The sequence below is a fragment of the Hoplias malabaricus genome, chromosome 6, assembly GCF_029633855.1.
Source record: "Hoplias malabaricus isolate fHopMal1 chromosome 6, fHopMal1.hap1, whole genome shotgun sequence".
Taxonomy (NCBI): Eukaryota; Metazoa; Chordata; class Actinopteri; order Characiformes; family Erythrinidae; genus Hoplias; species Hoplias malabaricus.
Window position 1 is genome coordinate 23,621,870 of NC_089805.1, and position 20,967 is coordinate 23,642,836.

The window sequence follows — 20,967 nt, forward strand, 5'->3', positions numbered from 1 at the left end:
TGACAATTCTGGATAAAACTCCAAAATTCTGCTTTGTGCTACCCTCAGGTGGACCATTTTTACTATCCATAAAACAAATGATTATTTCTATTTGCGCACAATTAAACTTATTTAAACGTGTCTATAGAACAAATTATAAATAATATTAATTTATTACAATTTTCCCTCTCGTTTTTACCATTTTCACCAGTGCCTGAATCACCCAGACCTTAATGATATAATATTTGAGTGAAAATAAAAAACACAAAAATAATCTTAATTTTCTCCTTTATTTCAGCTTTGCAATGGGAGCATTGTGTTTCAAATCATAGTTCCTTTATTATTTATCCCTTGTAATTTTTCTAGAAAATGACATTTTTTTTCTGGCAACCTTTATTCAGCAGTGTAACAGACCTGTCCAAAACACAGACACACATAGGCCGTTTATGTTCTCTTTCTCTCTCACACACACTCACACCTTCACAGATAACAAAACTAAACAAAAACAAAGGCATACATCTTGTGTTGAGCTGATTCAAATGGACATGAGGCTACTGCAGGAAGGGCAAAATGTTTGATGAGGTGTCAAGAGGTATATACACACAAAGTGAATACCAATATGCATACATCTGAATGAAATATATGTTTTTAAATGCATGATCAAGAAAAAAAGTCACATATGACAAGATGGGTAATATGTAGTTCCTTTTCACTGTATGTTGTATGCAAGTTTGTCCTTGTGTTCTGGGCAGACCTCTTGCTCCAGGAGAGAAGTGCTTGACACGAAAGCAAGAAAAAATATTAAGTGTTAAGGAGACCATTTTAGATCAACTCAAGAGCAAGAAAGGAGAATAATGCTTTAGACAGGTCCAGAAATGGAACTAACCACAAAAAGAATGTCGACGATAAGTGAACAATCCAGCAATTCATTCAGAAGAGAACTAAGAACAGGGCAGGCTAAAAATGGTGTGCGAACTAAGAGGAAGCTGTTTGGCTTTTACCACCAACTGAAGTTTGGTAGGAAGGGAGTAGTTTATGGTAGAACAGTGGTTCTTAGCTCAAGGCAAGAGAGATCACTGCCCTGTATATTTTCAGGTATTCTCTTACCCGGCACAATTCATCCAGGAGCAGAAAACATCTGAAGGTGTGCAGGGCAGTGGATACAAAGAATGGAGTTGAAAACCACTGTGCCAGAGAAATTGAACAGTTGAGTAGAGGACAATGAGAGGATATTTGGGGAAGAATTTGTAGGGCAGGGATAACGAGTGGATATGGTTTCAGCTGCAGGAAGGGGATTTCTAGGGTTGACCTGTTTAAGAGAGAAATGTGCAGGGCAAAAAAATAAAAAATAAAAAGGACTACAGGTGGTTGATTTAATTAGTATGATTGAACATATAAGTAAGATGTTTTAGTATTGCAATAAATGAGATAGAACACAAAAGTCTATTTGATACATAGCTACTGTCTCCTTCCTGGTTCAGTATGGACTGGCATTGGCCCTGCTGACTCGATGGCTGGATGTAGCGATATGGGCACGAGGTGAGAGAGAAATGGGTAGCTGGGAGGAAGGTGAGGGAGACAGGGCTAAGGAAGGCGGGAAAGAGAGAGAATCCTGAGTTTTGGGGACGGCTGGTTTGCAGGCAAGCATTTGCAGGCCGGCGGGGTCCATGTCCAAGTGCTGCTGATGTGGTTGAGGGGTCCTCGGTGAGAGCTCCAGGCTGCCCACTGAGATGCCTGAGTCCGTGCTCTGGCTGCGGCCGCTGGCCGTGCACGCATCCTCCTCGGGATCCATCTCCTCTTCGTTTTGTAGCCACTGGAGCTCTGTCTCCTGCAAGGGGAATGACCTTCGCTCCCATGGCAGCACAGTCTGAAACAAACACCCAGTTCAAATAAGGCTCACAAATGTGTAAATGTGTTCTTACAAAGCTAATGCTGTGAGGTTGGACAAGCCCTAGAGAACATTTAAAAAAATTCCACTATCCTTAATGACATTAATGAGAAAGGGTTATAATGAATAGATTGTGTTAGTGTTGCTTCTTCAGTCTACAAAACAAGCTACTTTAGCATGTCTCAGGTCACACTAAGAGCATTAGGTTACTTTTCAGCACCTGAGTCTGTTTACACATTAAGCTGAGTAAAAGGTCTGTCAGTGTTCTATAAACTGTATCCCGACTGGCAACAATATATTTAAAAGGCAGCAACAGTGTGCAGAGTACAAATATGTATGTTGTATTTGTACAAATCTCTATTAGTAATGACTCTATTAGTCATTAATTTAAATCAACTTAAATATTCAAAAAGGTAAACAGTCAGACATCTCTCACCACTCGCACAAAGATTTATGACATCATTTCTGAGAATATGAACTTCAGTACAATAAGGTTTACTGACATCGAGAGGGGGAAAGGAGGGGGCTCAATACAGATCTTTTCAGCTTCATAATCACCATGGTAACAGCTAAAATGAGGTATCTGAATGAAACATTAAGTACTTAGCACGCATACACTCTGGCACACACACCTGCTGTTCATCCTCCATCTGGTAGAAGGGATCATCTGCTCCAGAGTACAGGGGGCTATATGGCGAGGTGTCCCCCTCAGCAAAGTGCCCCTGCTTGGGGTCTGGTGAGCAGGGTGAGTGCTCGAACCCCCTGGAGCTCTTCCCATCCCCATGATAGGAGGAGGTGGATCTGACAAACAAATTATGCTGCTAAAGTAGGGTGAACGGATTTACTCCGGATTTAATTATGATGATGTATAACATTTATATCACATATAAAAAAATTAGTCACAGTTTTCTGAGCATATATATATATATATATATATATATATATATATATATATATATATATATATATATATATATATATATATATATATAGCTGTTGTAGTCACATGCTATGCTTCCTTCAACAAATATCCTGATGTACAGTTTTCAAAATTATAATGAGTATTTGAACATTTGAATATTCAAAACTAGATTCATACCTCTTAACACACAGCAGAAAGATGAAATATGCGCAAAATACTGGCCTGTACAATAAAGGCTTGTATTGTGAATACAAACAGAAATTCTGTTCAAAGAATTCTAAGGTTTTCCTCTGTTGAAAGGAGGTCACATATTGAAAAGTACAATATGCTGGGATTTTATTTTAAATAACTACATCTAACAATGTACAGTTTGGGGAAAAAAATGTAATTGTATTCAACTTTATTGCTATGCCTTTATATAAAATCTGTCACTACTAGTGGATTTTTTCCATTCCAAATTTTAAATATGAAAGAATACACTCATTATATGCATTGATGATATGATGTGTATTAAGATGTCTGAAAATATCACAATACGTTTGCCATGGCAAAATGTAAAAGATCATGAATGACTGTTCAGACTCTCACTTACTTACATGTACGTGTGTGTGTGTGTTATATATATACAAACAAACGAATAATAAAAAAAAAAAAACTCTCTCACACACTTTCTCTCTCTTTACCTGCCCCGGCGGCGTCTTTGAGCCCAGCTCCCCCAGCGGCTCCTCTCTCTGCTCTCCCATGCAGCATGCCGCTTCAGAAACACAGCGTCAGAGAGATCTTCCACCTAGGTTCATGCACAAACAAATACAGGTTGATGTTTTTAAAGCATTCTGAAGTGTAAATTATATCATTCAAATATTCAAAGCCATTAAACTTACTTTGAAAATCATTAAATTGCATTAAATTTTGCTGATGCCTGCATATACCCATTATACATAAAATACTCCAAAACACACATTTGACCACACATTCACACAAAGAGTACTGTAATGTATTACAATAAATACAAAAACAAATACAGTAAAATAAGGAGAGATCTGAAAAGAGATAAACCAACACAAACAGAAAATCCATCCATCCATTATCTGTAACCGCTTATCCAATTTAGGGTCGCGGGGGGGCCAGAGCCTACCTGGAATCATCGGGCGCAAGGCGGGAATACACCCCGGAGGGGACGCCAGTCCTTCACAGGGCAACACAGACACACACACATTCACTCACACACTCACACCTACGGACACTTTCCGTAGTACAATATGCATCCATCCATTGTGATGTGTGTTTTTGGACTGTGGGAGGAAACCGGAGCACCCGGAGGAAACCCACGCGGACACGGGGAGAACACACCAACTCCTCACAGACAGTCACCCGGAGCGGGAATCGAACCCACAACCTCCAGGCCCCTGGAGCTGTGTGACTGCGACACTACCTGCTGCGCCACCGTGCCGCCCACAAACAGAAAATAATTTATTTTATTTATTTATTTAAATTATTTTGCACAGAATTGTATGTATGTATGTATGTATATGCTTTTCCATCCCCCACTAACCTGCTTGTTTAACACAAACAGAGTGGTCTTCTATGCCAAATATTTCACTAGCCAACCAAAGCTATACTGCTGTACTCCCAAGATGCAAACATTGTCCAACAGAGTACTGAACGCTGTGGATATCCCTTTCTGTCCTTTGAGTGCATGTCTCTGAAAATAGTTGCCAGGAATTGGATGAAACTGGGTAATTGTCCAAAGTCAACTGAGACCTTTCTCATTTTTCAAAGTTGTTGCTGACCTCTCTGATAAACCTCCTCTGGTACTTGGTTTTGGCAGTCTGAGGGTAGTACAATACCTTTTATACTCCTTAATGGCATTTTTAAATGTACCAAAAAGCTTTAGAACTACAAGGTATATTTTCTTATCCACTATCATCAAATTCAAAATGGGCAAAACATTTTTCAAAAAAAAATAAAATAAATAACATTTCTCAGTTTCATCATGTGAAATATTGTCTTCAATTGATTTTCAATTGAATAAGTTTTAACTTATTCACACATCATTGGTTTCTGACCCTGACCCTGACCCCAACTATCCTGGCAATAGGGTTTGCACACACGTTGAAAACTAAAACAGGTAATTGCTCACCTCAAATTTCTCTTCGGGTCCTTCCCCATTAGATTGGTGGGATACTTCTGAGAATTTTTCAAAGTGACCGCCTGCGTCCACCTGTGCCTCCGAGGCCCCACAGACCGAGACCAGCTCTCTCCAGCTATAGACATAAAGCAGACAATTTAGGGACATGGAATATGTACAGACAAAAAAATGCATGTCTATGTTTTAATAAAAAGTGTTTTTATAAACTGTTGGAAAATAGAAAAGAACCCTACACTGTGCATGCGAGATGCAGAAGGATTATTTGCACAATGACAGATCACTACAAGCCCTACATATTAAAAATGTTAGAAACAGACATAAGCAACATTGTACTGTACAATGTCTGTGTATATTCACATAATTTTGTTTGTTTTAAACACAGTATCCGCAGACATATTTGCATTTGTACTTATTATGATCATGAGCTGTTGTGGGCTATGCCTTAGCATTAATTTGGTGCAATTTACTGATTCTGTAATTTAAAGATTCATTTGAACTTGTCCTTAATAATAAAGTCCAAAAGATCTGCTGTTTTAATTCATTTTACGTACGGGAACTTTAAATTTGGAATGCAAGCACAGAAATGTTAAAATATTAGTTTTACGAGCTGTTAAAATGTCACATATTTTTGTGAGTCCTACATGCACTGAATACAGATATTTCTTCATCACCTGACAAACTTTTGCCTGGGGATTCCAGTGCAGGATTTATACCATAGCACCTTCAGAACCCTGACGTCAGCAGTTAGAACAGATTACATGTTGTTGACCCATGCATTTTAACAACCTTTTATTAGTTTTACCTGGGGGTGATAATCTCTTTGTACTGCAGTTTCTGCACTCTAGCGCCTAGTCCAGCCAGGCCCAGAGGCATTACCAAGTTATCAATGTCAAATGAGCTCTCTCCTCTCCTCCTCCGCAAGGGCTGAAACAGAAATGATAAAAAAGAGCAAGTATCAGTTACAGTGCACAAACACAGTTTACATACATACAGGAGAAGGGAAAAAAACATAATTTCAAGTAATTTTGGAGTATTTCTACTGTGATGGACAGGAGAGGAACTAAAAATGAATTGAACTAAATGAAGAACTAAAAATGGACATACATGTTTTTGATTGGACTGTGGTGATACACACAAACACAGACGTATTTTGACATTTCCACCTTAGTATTTACCTGTGTGGGTGTATCTATGGCTGGGGGTGTGGCTGGCAGAGAAGACATATCAGAGGCTCGATGAGGGAGAAATCCTGGGCCGATCAAACCTCTCTGGATCCTACAGCTGGAACCACCTAGAAAACATGTTTTTATGAAACTGTGTTCATATTCATGTAACAGTACCTTCCATTGTAGTCATTATCAACTTCAATAACAGAAAACTGTTCATGCATGGTTTACTTAAAAAACAAATTTTAGTCTTAGACATTTTAGACATGTTTTTATGATGCATTCTGACAGACTGCAAAAGACTACAAGAATGATTTGGGGCTAAATGCCTTAGTTTAGCATTCTGGGATGGCTTATTCTAAAGGTCACAGCACACTGGATGTACTGTGCTATGTCACCCAGCATCCAAAAATCACAACCAAAGGTTTTTAATGAGGGTAAAGCACTGGTGTGGACATTTGGTGACAATGCATGGTGGAACTCAGTGACAGCATTTTAATTAAATAAATGACTCAAATAAAACCCACAATTAGTGTTCAGAAAACCAATACTAGACATCTTACCTAGGTTAAGCTAATAGTCTTTTGTTGTATTGTGAAATTTTAGTTAGATGATACAAATAATGGCTAAAATGATGTTTATGAAGAGCTATAGTGCAACACATTCTATGTAGTATAGCTACGCTTTAATAATTATTTTTTGATTGTGACACGACAAGATCCTATGTGGCAAGGCAGGGCCAGTGTGTTGGTCTTCAGAAAGTAAATAAATCCAGAATTCTGCGCTTTGGAATTTTTTTTTACAGCCTCAACCACCTTTTGAGGGAAAGAATATTTAACAGGTCCTTTTATGTAATTATGCTGCATGCTGAAGTTCCTGAAAAACTGAACTCAAAAAGCTTCATGATTAAAGAAGATGAATTATAGTTGTGCTGTAATGAAGCTAAGTAAGAGAAAACTCCAGACCAAAGGTATGATTTATTGTTTCACTGATAAATAGTCAAGAGATTACAGAAATATTATAAGTCACAGACCGAAGAAACGATTTACTTCTTTTCTTACCAGTGTTGAACAAAGGGGGTAATGCGTTAGGTGGTCGAGGACACACCAGCCTCCGCCTCGCTCTTCCCGCCCTCTGAGGGCCTTGGCCCCTCCTACTCAACCATGGCGAGGATGCTGCCCACTGCACGGCACTGTGTGACTGAGGCCCGGCCAGCGGGGGCATCTCACAACGTAATGCAAGAGGGAAATCTGCAAAAAATGTAAATAGGACTTTAAGTAAAAGAGCAAGGTCACGTCTCTATCATCTGGGTTTCAAATGAAGACAGATAATGTGAACTTGCCACGGTGACCCCAAAGATGCAAATTTAATTTCCTAACCAGTAAATTTAGAGTGTAAAATATAAAAGACATTGATTAAAAAGTTATTTTAGCCATGGAATAAACACAAACACATTCTGTGTCTGAGAAAACATTTTTAGGAAAAATTGCACTCTGAACTGAAGTGCCTGCTATGTTTACACTGACCTCCTGTCAGTTATTTTAAGAGACCCACATCAAAGCTCGTTACTCAGCACTCATCTTAGAAAGCATGGCAGAACCCAGTAAGTGCCCCATACCAAGAGGTGCTTATACTGTGGGTGAAAAACCATGCTATGCTGCCAAAAGGACTAGATGAAAAACGTGATGAAAACAAGAGTGAAACAGTGAAAGTGCTTCTTCAACATGGCGAGAATTATGACAATCTATACAGGGAATGATACTGGATGATGATTTAGCCACATTCCTCCTGGACAAGTGTATAAATAAGGGCAATCAACACACGTTAATGCATGAGATTTATCTGGAAACATTAACGTGTGAATAGTTTTTAAAAGATGAAAATAATTTGACCAAATTTGGCCAAACCTCCTCAAATAATTAATTAGTTTAACAGAGCCTAGTGACGTGTTAGCAATGTAATTATTAGGCAATGTAAACACAGTGTTGCTACTGTTGAGATCATCATTTATGCTGACATATTGATTCAGTTTCATAACTAACTCTAAATCTTAGTCTCTCTCTGTCTGTCTCTCTCACTCCTCATATTCGGCACAATTTTTCCCCCTCATGACTGCTTTGTTCTGCAAATGTATCTCTTATAAAGTTGTTGGAACTGGAATATGGAGATATTTAATTGTCTGAGCTGTGAGCTGCATGCTACAGTTTTCTCAATTACGGCTTGTGTCAGAGCGTTCGTGTGTTTGATGTTAATTCTCTTACTGAAAATTTTACTCAGAAATTCCATTTCAAAAATAATAAAAACGGCTTTAAAATTATATAAATTGAAAAGGACAGTTAACTCTAATAAGTTTGTCATGCATACCACCCTATACACTCATGTTTTATCTCCCTTCCAAAAAATAAGCAAATACTAGCATTTTAACTTTCGTTTAATGATAATAACAATGTGCAATTATTTGTCATTGTACAGTATACAACAAAACCGGTCTTGTGCGTTTATCTGCGACAGTGAGCACACACTTCTGAACTAGGGGCTGTGAACACACACCCAGACCGGCAGGCAGCCATGGTTAATCATGATTTAATCACAGAATCGTTGTGATTTATGCATTTACATTTCTTTATCGACTGACACCGCTGATGTAAACACATTCTTCCTAAAATACAATGACAGTCTTTACAACAAACCTTTGTTTTCATTACATAGCCAGGTAAAGGTTTTGAAAACTCTGATAAAGTAATCGATCTACTTAGCTGTGAGAGGTCCCACAGCTTGAATCTTGATTAAAGCACCTTTAATGCCAAATGTCAAAAGAAAGCGTTAGAACTATAATTTATGGAGCACCCATAGGGTTTCATTCCTCACATGTAAAAAAAATATATGTGGTTGTTCAGATTCGCATTGCATTGGTCAAACGTAAATCATTTCATGCTTGTGCTCAAAGTTTCTGTGTAAAATCGCCACCATAAATCCTAAGCAAATCAAAAATAGTTACAGATTTTATCAATTAAATTGATATTTCAGCTCTGCTCCACACTTTCAGTGGTTCACAAAATCATGATGAACTCATCACCTCCAGAATGTTTCCGCATTTACTAATTCAGTTGCATATTCACTCACCCAAACGTAACTTATCAGTCTCAGACATAACAACATATTGTTACTGTCTTCGCTCTGGGAAGCAGGCTCAGGGATTGCATTAAAGCTGGGTTAATATGTCAACTGTGCTATTGTATATATTGCTTTAGATTCAGCATATAGTGCACTGTGTCAAAAGCAAATTGCAAATGAGACACTCCACTCATAACTTAACCAAAAAACATACTGTAAAACCACTAAATTCAAGGTCAAATAACTGCTTCTGTCTGACGTAACCTTACAAATAAGTCATGGAATATAATTTACAAGCTATTTAATGTAGGACAGGCAAAACTCTTTGTATGCAGCACTGCGATTAGCTTAGAGCTAACATAAGAGTAAATTACCATATGAGTGGTAACAGAAACTAGCATTGCTATCAGTAACAGTACTTGAAATTTATAACCTATAGTGCCACAGGGTTGCAGGCACATACAGCTCCAAAAGAGACTGCAACAGTTTTGAGAACTTTATAATTCACCTTCCAATATGTACTTAAATACCTCTACTGGTCAAGAAGGATCATGGTCAATACATTTTATCACATATTTACAATAAGTGATTTGATTACATTTTATTAACATGTAGATGACACCCACCCTTTTTACCTTATTTTAAAGTTCTGTATTATATGAATGCATTCTTTATTTTATATTTGAGTAGATAGCTACAGCAAAAATCACACATCATATTTCACAGTGATACATTTTACATTTAATAATTACAATACCGACAAAATAAAGCAGCTTTTCTATGATTAGCTTACCAGAGGGCATGGAGAGAACAGAATGAACACATGGATCCAGCACAGGCTGATGCATCCACGCACACTTCTCCTTTTTCCCTGGGGGGTGAGGGGGAGCAACGCCACATAAGACACACACCGTCGGGGGTTCGCAGCAGCATGGCAAGGTCACAGGCTAGAAAAGGACAATACACACAAATAAGGGTGGGGGAGAAATAGAATATATCAGCTTTGTTTCTGCATACTGTATCAGTAGTGGAGATATATATGTATACATACATATACACACACACACACATACCAGCTGAAGAGACACTGCAGCTGAAAAAAAAGTCATACAGGCTATGACAAGTTGTCTGAACAGAGCTGTCACAGCTTCCTTCATATAAAACTGTATTTCCGTTTTGTCCCCTTCTTTTTCTCACTCATTGAGTATGCAGTGGTTCACCAGTTTTGGTAGATTCTATCCATGGCACACTGGGAACCTGCCGTCATAGAGAAGCTCTGGCCAAACATTATGACCGTAAGTTTTCTAATTCGCTCAGACACTTAGACTTAAATTATGTCACCTACTGCATGGACTTAGCTCCTGATATTCTTGTTTGTTAGCTGAGGACATGAGTCAGAATAGCTCAATCAAGAAAAGCACCAAACTCTGAATCCAGGTCAAAGTGTAGATTGGGAACATCTAATGCATCAGGATTCTGATCAAAATAATGGAATTCATGACAGTACCAGCATTATCAGGATCTTATCAATCAGTTTTGTCATTTCAGGTCCAAGGTTTATATTGGAAAGCTATTTATGGAGTTTTAAACTAAACGTCTTCTAAGCTAGTCACCTTTGATCCAAGGGCAGCACATCCCTCCAGGCGCATAAGCCTGTGCCGGCGTTGCCGCAGTAACGGGCGAACCCGTGCTGCAGATGAAGGTGGACTAGGTGGGGCTTGTGTTGAGTGGGTGAAGTCTTCCATCTTCCTGAGAGGATCACCAACAGTGGATAACCTGATGGACATCATCATCTGTCAGCCCACATGTCTAACTTACAAAGACTATGTGCATGTGTGTAGGTGTGTGATCTGACCTGCATTCAGAGGATGCATGCGGGGGTCTTGGTGCTCTGAGGGGTGTTTCAGGTATTGAGTGAGTTGCTCTCACCTATGAAACAACAAATACATTAAATTTCAAACATCCAAAACATAAACCTCTCTCTTTAAAAGGGATTGCTCGTCTAGGAAGAAAATTCATGTTCCTCTCACCCCAGCTGATCACTCTCATTGTTATTGTTCAGTGATTTTATTTTTATTTTTTTACTGGCATTCTGAGCTTACAGTTGCTTGTCTATAACATAAAATCCTCATGACTGAAAAACTTTATTATTTACTCAGTGAAGGGAGCTGAAAGAGACCTGACGCAAAGACACCACCTTCTTGTTGGACTAGTAAGTAACAACATATTGTTGCTGTTTCTGATGTGTTGCTGCATTCGTTAGTGAAAAGTATTGTTGACGAAAGTGCTATTTTCAGGTTTTTGAAAGATACAGATAAGTGAGCTTGAGCTTGTGGCTGCTAACTTTAACCTGATTAGTGTATATTTAGCTTTAAGTATTGATTCTGGTAATAAGAGCTTTTCTCTAGTTCCTGTGTGGTTTTAACAGCCAGAGTTGCACTTTGTGTCAGTGGAACCAAGCTTGTTCATGACAGTGATATAATTTGCTTTTTTTGAGCATTACCAATGAATTCAAACATTTAGCAAAATTGCCAACAGAGAGAGCAAGAGCATGAGTGAGCAAGTGAGTGAGTATGTTTATCACAAGAAGCCCTGAGAGCTAGTGGTGACTGATGGCTCAGAGGCTCTGTGTGTGTGTGTCTGTGTGAGAGAGCGAGAGAGAGATGGGTGTTACTTCACAGTATGGTAAAACCTACTCAACAACAGGTAGGGTGAGCCCAGGACACAAACAAATAAATTCCTACATAGTATTTTTTAAGCTGCCTAAAATAAAGCCTTAGAAGAATAAAACGTCTGATTTATACTTCTGCATTGACTCAAAGCAGAGCCCTCGCCATAGGCTACACAAGAGCCCTAAGCGGTTGAGCATTTATAATTCTTCGTTGGTGCCTGAACTGTTCTGCAATTACACTGCCACACCACTATGGATGAATCTCAAACAACTCCATCTACACCATGTAGTATACAATGCAGTGGTGTAGTAGGTTTAGTTTTATAAGTCTTTAAAGTGCACTATTTAGGGAATAGGTCTTTGTAGGGGACACAGCATACATGGAGGTGCCAAGAAAGAAACAAATACAAAGCCAGCACATTTTCCCTGTGTGGTCCTGCTTCTTGTTGCTTTATATTTCTTCCAGGAGATGATCGCATTTTTCCTTTGTTCAACATTTTTATTCATGCCTGAAATCCAGACCATGTCTGAAGAAACCTCTTGTAATTAATTTGCAGTCTCTGTGTGTGGAGAAGAGGAGTTCATGTTTCTGAACTTCCTTGGTTCCAACTTAATGTCTGTCCAACTACTGACCAATCATATTCATGGTGGTCTGCGACACAGTTACATTTCTGGAGAGGTGCACGTCAGGCTACGGAGTAGATTTAGCGTCGCCACTTTGCCTATGGTGTAGGTTTGATGCAGAAGTATAAATTGGGCTTTACTCCTACTGGTTTTATTGATGCAACATGGCTTCTCTATTGTTTTAGAACAGATGTTATACATGGGCACAAACCATTTTGTTAACCATTTTGTCTGGCTTCCAATTCCACATGAAAACAATAAGAAAATATCAAAATGCTCAAATACCTTGCCCTGTCTGAGGTGTGTGTAGAGTTCTGTCAGCGCACGAATCCGATATTCCAGCTCTGATACCTGAGCCTGTAGCCACACCCACCTGCTGCCCAGCCATGCCCTGTCCCTCATCCACTGCCATTCTCTGCTCATACGACTGAAAAGAGAAAAAAAAAAACTGTCAGACACTTGAGCTATTGATGGTTGAGGATTGAAAAAACAAAAGCAGCATTCAATGTTTCAAAGCATGTCTGACTGAAAAACCAACATCTGAGCCAGAATTAAATCATCAAGTAGTAAGTAAATCAGTGTGACCAGATGTGTGATTTAGAAGACACAGGGCCTCCTCAAGTGTCTTGGACAATGTAGAAGACATGGAAAAAGAAATGGGGCAGAAACTCAAAGGCAATAGATGGAAATTCCAGGAATGAAAGAGCACTCCTAGTTTGGACTTTTGTTAAGTCATCAAGTGCCTGGCTGCTGAAGGTGGAATTGCTCTGTTGTTCCTAGAAAACGTATGTATCAAATTTCTTTATAATAGGATCAGTAACATGTACTTAAATAAATGACCAGCTTTTAACATATTAGTCATATTATGAAGTATTCTGGGTTTCAGCATTGTATCCCTAAGCCACACTATGTTGATATAGAATGGGATCTTTTGAGTTATTCACCAGTTATTTCATTGCAATACCCAGCATAAATTATGCAAACACATCATAAAAACTGAGAATCCCATGCTATAAGATGAGAAAAAAAATCCAGACTGTTAGTTTTACCTCTAATGAATACAGTCATTATCTGTGGCTTCATATCTGTACCTGTACCTTCTGCATTAGCACCCTAACTTTGGTGGGGGTTGGGGATGGGGGGTTCGAACCCTGTCTCCGAAAATCCACCCGATAGCATATATTTCTTCTGCCCTTCAAGATACATCATAAGATGCTACTTTTTCAAATCTGAAAATCCACCATAAAAATTACTGTGGCACCACTGTAGAAAGATAAAAAAATAAATGGAAAACATGATAGGTTACACAGTGGATTATGTTCGTGAAAACAGGACTTTTTATACTGGTAGCTGCCATTATAATCACCATTTAAATACAAATGTGGGATCCTGCTATTTTGATTGACTTTCTTTTCCCTTTGGGCTCATGTTAATGCTCTTCCAGTGTAGAGAGGATGGAGACAAAACTTCAACTGCCCATACGAAATAAACGGTAAAAAATAAATCCATCAATTCAGGAAAATGTTTAATATAGTTACACGCACTAAGAGACTAATACAGTATACAACCATGGCCAATATTTCACCTCAAATGCAAGGTGACATTTGCCTTGAAAATCACAGAGATGTGTAACCAGATGTTACAAGAAATAAAAACAAAAAAGGTAATTCACCCTGATATTTTTCAGGGGAGGAGGAAGGAAAAAAAAAGAAAAGAACAAAAGGAAATAAATAAATAAATAAACAAACAAACACATGGCTTATCTGTATGAAAAATAAATCACACAGCAGCATCTGTATAAAACAAAATTACTGCAGTACCTCATGTGAATCCTGTTAAGGTTTTGAAAAATAGACCTAAGTGTGAATGCCCAAATTAGTAAAAAATAAATTACTTTTGTGTCTGAACAGATTTTTCCATTTGACAATTGCCACCATCCTGCAGTGTGGCAAACAAAATGCTAGCACTCCACATCTGACACATTTTGATAATAAAGGTATTTAGGTGTCCTCTACGACAGGCCTTCTGATAAACGTTCTCAGCAGTGTTAGCTTGCATGAAGCTATACATATATTTCAAATCCTAACTGTCATACAGAGGATCCGATGACATTCAGTAGAAAAATCTATGTACAGCAATATCCATATCGGTTTTGGAATCTTACCTACAAGATGTGATTTATTCTCCCAACAGAAAATTGGATTATTTTTTACCACAGAAAAATCAGCGTAAACTTTGAGTTCCTAAAATGAGCATGACACAGACCACAGAATTATGTAGCGTTCTTGGGGTGTATAGCCCTGCTCTGCCCACACATAGACTTAAATTCAGGGAGGCTTTTCTTATTAACTGATGTGCAAGAGGAAAATTAGCAAAAGCAATGTTAGCTACTATTTTTTTATTATTCTCAAGTAATTACTTTTGTGTCTCTGTAAAGCACTTAAATTTGCATTCAAATTCTATAAATAAACTTCCCTTGGCCTTACTACGAGGCCAGGGTTGGAAAAACGCTATACTAGTGCTATGACTTTTACACCCTGTTACAATAATCTCACAGCCTCAAGGACTAAAGTTCATGTACACTAATTAACAACAGATTAAAATGATCGTGTTTCTACACTCACCATAAAGATACACTTTAGCCCCCTGTTTACCATGTTCACCAATGATCAAGGCCATTACAGAGCTGATTTTATCTTGGCAGTGGATCACTGTGACACCGACGTGGTGGTGGGTGTATTAGTGTGTGTTGTGTTGGTAAGTAGATCATACTCAGCAGTGCTGCTGCAGTTTCTAGACATTGACAACACAGACACAGGAGCCTTGAGGGTCCACCTTGTAGATGCAAAGGCTCTGGTCACTGAAAGCTGCCAACAGGACACTGTTGACTGGTGGACAATTCTCAGTCCAGCAGTTACACAGAATGGTTTTAAAAACTGCATCCACTGTTTCTGATCCACTTGTTCCACTGCAACACATACTAACACGCCAGAATGTCAGTGTGCAGCATGGTGAATGACCCACCACCCAAATCATACCTACCCTGTGCTGGTCCTGACCACTGAAGAACAGAGTGAGAGGGGACAAACAATGTATGCAGAGCAATAGATGGACTACAGCCTGTAGAATGTAGAACTAAATTTCAACTTTATGATAAATGAAGCTGACAAAATGGATAGTGAGTGTAGAAACACGGAGGTAATTTTAATATTTTTGCTGATCTATGTATTTGTTGTGTATTATTCATGTTTAGGATTTGTATACTTATAGCTGACCAATTTGGGGAAAACTACTACCTGTGCTATTTCCAACCAATACTACATTTGCTATTAAATAAATAAATATCTTTTTAAAGATTAAGTTACAGGTCTGTTTATCATCGACAAAAAATACCTTTTTATTTTTGGAGAGATTTTGAGCCTTGAATATAGTGTGCCAGACTGCCTGTTAATGAGCTCTTCCAATTTATGTTATTAGAACTGACAAATCACACCATTTCAAATTTTGATTTTCATAAATTAAACGTAAAAAACAACAACAACAACAACAACAACAAAAAAAAACACAATTTGTCTTTCATACTCCTCCTCTCCTCAACCTCAGTTAGGCAGTGAAGCACTTACACTGATCTGACAGGAGCTGGTAACGCATGTCTCCTCCCTTCTCTCTCCTCCTCCTCCTCACTGTCACTGCCCCCTGCAGAGCTGCTGGCTGTGCGGTCAGAGTCCAGTGCTTCCTCTGCTGTGCGCAAGAATTCTCCACAGCTCCTTGCCAGCCTACTCAGCTCCAGTGAGCTCCGGCATCCAGAGGTCCTCCTGTGCAGACCACTGAGCTGCTGCTCCACATGCTTCTCCACCTGCATGACCTGAACAGATTGTAGTCGCCGCCAAAGCCGGTCCGTACGCTCCTCCAGTTCCACCTGCCTGCGCCCCGCCTCACACTTAGCATCCTGCATCTGGCTGGCTGCGGACGTTGGCCCGTCCCGCTCAGCAGGGGGCTCACCGTTCAGCTGGGGGCTTCCGTTTGCCACTGGAGCCACAGAGTTTGAAGTCTGAATTTCCAGTTCAGGACCACCACCTCCACTCACCCCATTCTGGTACCCCATGGAAGTGGCCAGAAATGAGCGCACCCGGCAGAGCCTCACCCGTCCTCTGGCCGTCCCGGTTCCATTGACTTTTGCTTCCCTAGGAGGACTGGGCACACACGAGCCTCCACCTTGCCTTGAGCATGCCCCAGACTCTCCACCGCAGCACACTCTCTTAGCAGAGCGCTTGAAAGCACAAGCACGCCGCTTACATGCACCGGGCTCCAGCCTACTGTCAGCAGCAGCCAAAAGTCCCTGACCCCCTGAGAAAAGCTGAAAAAGTACCACAGGATCATATAGGTTAGAATCACTATATGTACTCCCTGTATGTATTTTTTTAATGGATTTAAGGTCCGACAGAAATGGATTTGTTAGCATAGAAAAAAACACAACAACACAAAAAATGTGGTGCTCCTGGCACAAGGACATGAGCAGATGTTTTATGATCTATTATTTAGGTAACAGGTACATTTTAAAAGTGAAATGTGCAGTCCATACAGAAGGCAAAAATAATGAGAAATGATATGTCTCTCCAGCATCATAATGAAATTTGGATGATGAGAATTCCTGCTGAATAAGGGACTTTCAGGGTATTGCAGATATTCACTCATTTTAATTTGTACAGGTTACAGGCTTCAGAGAATATTAACTATGAACTATTACCTTAAATATTCTTTTTGCAAAACATGATTTTTTTAAATAGAAGGACACAAATAATAAAATAAATCATTGGTCATATTTTAGGGTAGTTATAGCATTAGAGCAGTTACAATGGGCATCTACAGACAGAAATGCTGCTCAAATTCAGTTGATAGCCTTCATTACTGCTTTTCAGCAAACATATAAAGATCAGCCAAACCATTAAAAATTGCCTCCTTGATCGTACAGCCTTTAATTCTCTCAGCTGCACTGAACATGCAGGAGCACGTTGTAGTCCATCTGTTGCTCTGCATTATTTGGTAGCAGTTTTTCACCCTGTTCTTCAAAGGACCACACAGGACCACCACAGGGTATTGTTAGGGTGGTGTATCAGACACAGCACTGCTGCTGGTTTTTAAATCCCTAACTGTCACTGTCCACCAACCAAAAATAGCCAGCCAACAGCATCCTGTGTCGAATGATCAAGAAATAGAAGACAACCAACACAAATTGTGCATCAACAGATGATCCTCTGTCTCTGACTTTACACCTACAAGGTTGAGGTGTCTCAGGGCATATTATTTGCACCAGGATCAAAGTACATTATACGTTTGTTTTTCACAATGGTCACTAAACCAGATTAGACAATAAGAGAGACATATTGTGGCCCTGAGATGGGAGCATTACACATTTGATGCCCACCAATCATCACTTACATCACATCATAAGTCACCATGGAGGTGGGTCAAGTAACTGTCAGTCATGACTACAGAAGAGCTGTGTGTAATATGGGCAGTTTTGGGTTCTGAAAAGAAAGAGAAGATGGAGAAAAATGATTTTGGATCTGTTCACAGGTATCACACACATGAGAGTATGGGCTGTCTACCTTTCAAAGGGAATGTCAAAACATTACAGAAATGTACCATGTTCACTGTATGTAAATAAGGTCTCGTGGTAGAAAAAAAAACAAATATCAGTATTTGGAATTGTATCTTCTGGTAAATGAATGTACAAAGAAATGTTTTAATATGAGGTGGGTATGAGTTCTGTTCACAGACCACCACCTCTGAAGTGATAGCCTGTGTGTTCTGTTTACATACAAACATCACACAAACTGATTCAAGGCATACCAGTTGTGTCACTGGGCATCAGAAAATGAACACAGCATTTAAACATCAAACAGACAGGGTTATTTCTGCCTCATCTCAACAAACATTTCCTCAGCAGCAGCATCCCTCTTCCATGTTTACATAATTGCACCAGATAGCACTGTCTCCTCCTACATGGTCAACATCAAGGAACATGATACAGGAGACCTTAAACTAGGTGGAAATACACAGAAGATTCTGACATGCTAGAATCTCATCAGGGAGTTGTGGAGCATCCCAGACGCCACATCACTGTTCTTTGATTATATCACATTGCACAGCCCATTCATCGTTACCTACACTCATATTCAGGACAAAATCAGGCCAAACTCATCTAGTCTGATCCCAGCATTAGGGTCACAAACGTTGCTGAGAATGATCCACCTCTTAAATGCCCCCTGTTCCCCGTGTTCATCAATGGTCATGACCACCAAAGAGCTGGTATTATCTGGGCAGTGGACCATTCTCAGAACTGCAGTGACACAGATGTGGTGGTGTTACGCTATTTTTTGTTGTGCTGGCACGAGCAGATCAGACACAGCAGTGCTGCTACAGATTCCTGCCTACCTACCTTGAAGATCCACCTTACTGACAGTTTGTGTTGGCCGTTCTGTAGTCCTTAATCAGTGGACACTGGATATTTTTCAGCAGTGACAGAGGGGTTTAAAACTTCCAGCAGCTCTGCTGTGTCTGATCCACTTGGAAAAACACCATATATATCACCACATCAGTGGCAATGCAGCGCTGAGAATGATCGCCCAAACAGATAACACCTGCACTGTGGTGGTCCTGACCATTGGAAAACAAGGTGACAAGGGCAAACAAGGTATGCAGAGCAACAGATGGACGACAGTCTGTAAACGTAGAGCTAAAAAGTGCTCCTGTATGGTCAGTGGAGTCGATAAAATGAACAATGAGCGTAGAACCAAGGAGGTAATTTTAATATTATGGCTGATCGTATATGCTGTTGTGCAGGACACATTAGCTGCATTTACAATGTCTGTTATACCTACTCCACATAGATATCTGTGAATGAATAGAAGTGGGACACAAACAGACCCCATGAGTGGAATCCCCCGTAAAAACAGCGTTCGTAGTCCCGACCTCATGTGTTATTCCAGGCTTTTCGACCACCCAGCCCCTCACTCGTCCACTCACCGTGGTCGTGGTCCTCATCGCGGTCTCCTCGTGATTTCGGTTCCGTTGATCGATCTCGGCGCGAGCGACTCCGCAGCAGCAGCACTTCGTCCTCGCGCCCTCGCCTTCCTCCCGCGTGACGTCCGCACGCACAGCACCAGCTGCTGTCACTGCGCCGTTGGAGAACACTCCGTCCTCGCGCGCCTTCCTCCGCAAACTAACGTCGTCCCGGGCCTCTGCCTCCTCCTCGCCAACGGCTCCGTTCAACCGCCGCCCGCAGCAGCCTCCCTTTCCACCGCCCTCTCTCGCTCCCTCTCCGTCGTATTCTCCTCCTCCTCCTCCCCCGCAACAGCAACCGCCGCTTTCGAGCCCAGGCCCGCCGCCGACGGCGCTCATTTCCGCGCGTCTGCAGTAGTAGTACATGGCCGCGCGGTCAGCATGACCGAGGCGCGCGGCATGAGCACGCGGTCGGGCTCCTTCGTCGATCCGCTTCTTTATCTCTCCGTGTTTCGCAGAGGAACGCGCTCTCCGCCCCGTCTCGCGCCGCTCCCCGCACTGCCGCCGCTAACGCGCCCTGAGCGCAGCGCGCATGCGCACAGTCACGGCCCTGCCCACACACACCAGGGAGGAGGAATTTGGAGGAGGCCCATAAAAAACATTATAACGAGAAAAGCCACACTTTCTGTTCGTTTATGACTTAAGTGCGTTCGTTTATAACTTACTTAATATTATATTAATATTTCAGTCTGTTTTTCACAGTCAGATTCATTTATTTGCTGTTTACCAATATACATTCTATGTATTGTAGCCTTTGATTTGTGTACTTGCCCGAAAGCAGACATGACGCATCTTTTCCCGAGCTGTTCACACTGTAAACACTCCAGTGCAGACATGCAGAAAACACAGACTGCCTCCAAGACCGCAGACCACAATAAGCAGCCTATTACTACAGCTTTTGTAGCACTTTTTGCAATATAGTGTGTGTGTGTGTGTATATACAATAACTGGACCATCACAATGACAATGATATATATATATATATATAATAAAGTAACTCTACAATTCAATATGCACGACCTCTGCATAGCATTTAGTCCACATTACAGTCTCAACTTACCCCTCTGATACTCACCTTCAGCTCAAAAACCCCACCCATAAGTTAAAGTGATTGGTTCCTTGGGTTTATGATGTAATAAAATCTGGTTGTCAGAATCCGGTCATTTCAGACTGACTCTGCAACACTATATTTCCAGAAATGTTTATGGCACTGACTTTATTTCGCGTATGGTCTTCTAGCCTATAAACAACACAACACGGCCTTGATAAGAAGGTAATTATTTTTCACGTTAGGGAACTTTAAAAACATACATTATACACCAATGAATAATGTATTTTATAGATATGTTTACTGCTACATATAAGGCGCACTGACGTATGAGCGGGTTC

The 20,967-nt window shown here is 40.3% G+C and overlaps 1 protein-coding gene across 1 annotated transcript; it reads right to left on the reverse strand.

The window, feature by feature from the left end:
• Positions 1–269: 269 nt before the first annotated feature.
• Positions 270–20,744, reverse strand: LOC136700506 (KAT8 regulatory NSL complex subunit 1). The gene is made up of 14 exons (XM_066675891.1): positions 20,654–20,744; positions 19,543–20,128; positions 16,137–16,870; positions 12,799–12,940; positions 11,074–11,147; positions 10,832–10,994; positions 10,012–10,165; positions 7,166–7,354; positions 6,114–6,229; positions 5,741–5,862; positions 4,930–5,053; positions 3,473–3,576; positions 2,500–2,668; positions 270–1,846 (listed from the first exon to the last, which is right to left on the reverse strand). Exons 2-14 carry the CDS (start codon positions 19,942–19,944, stop codon positions 1,457–1,459), a joined length of 2,883 nt encoding a protein of 960 aa, XP_066531988.1. The 5' UTR covers positions 19,945–20,128; positions 20,654–20,744; the 3' UTR covers positions 270–1,456.
• Between the last annotated feature and the right edge of the window lie 223 nt (positions 20,745–20,967).

Excerpts from the sequence above, each read along its gene's own strand:
- LOC136700506 (XM_066675891.1), bottom strand. The coding sequence starts at position 19,944 with ATGTACTACTACTGCAGACGCGCGGAAATGAGCGCCGTCGGCGGCGGG. Across the intron at positions 10,995-11,073 it reads CATGCATCCTCTGAATGCAG|GTTATCCACTGTTGGTGATC; the intron begins GTCAGATCACAC and ends GATGTCCATCAG. Across the intron at positions 5,054-5,740 it reads AAAGAGATTATCACCCCCAG|CTGGAGAGAGCTGGTCTCGG; the intron begins GTAAAACTAATA and ends TTATGTCTATAG.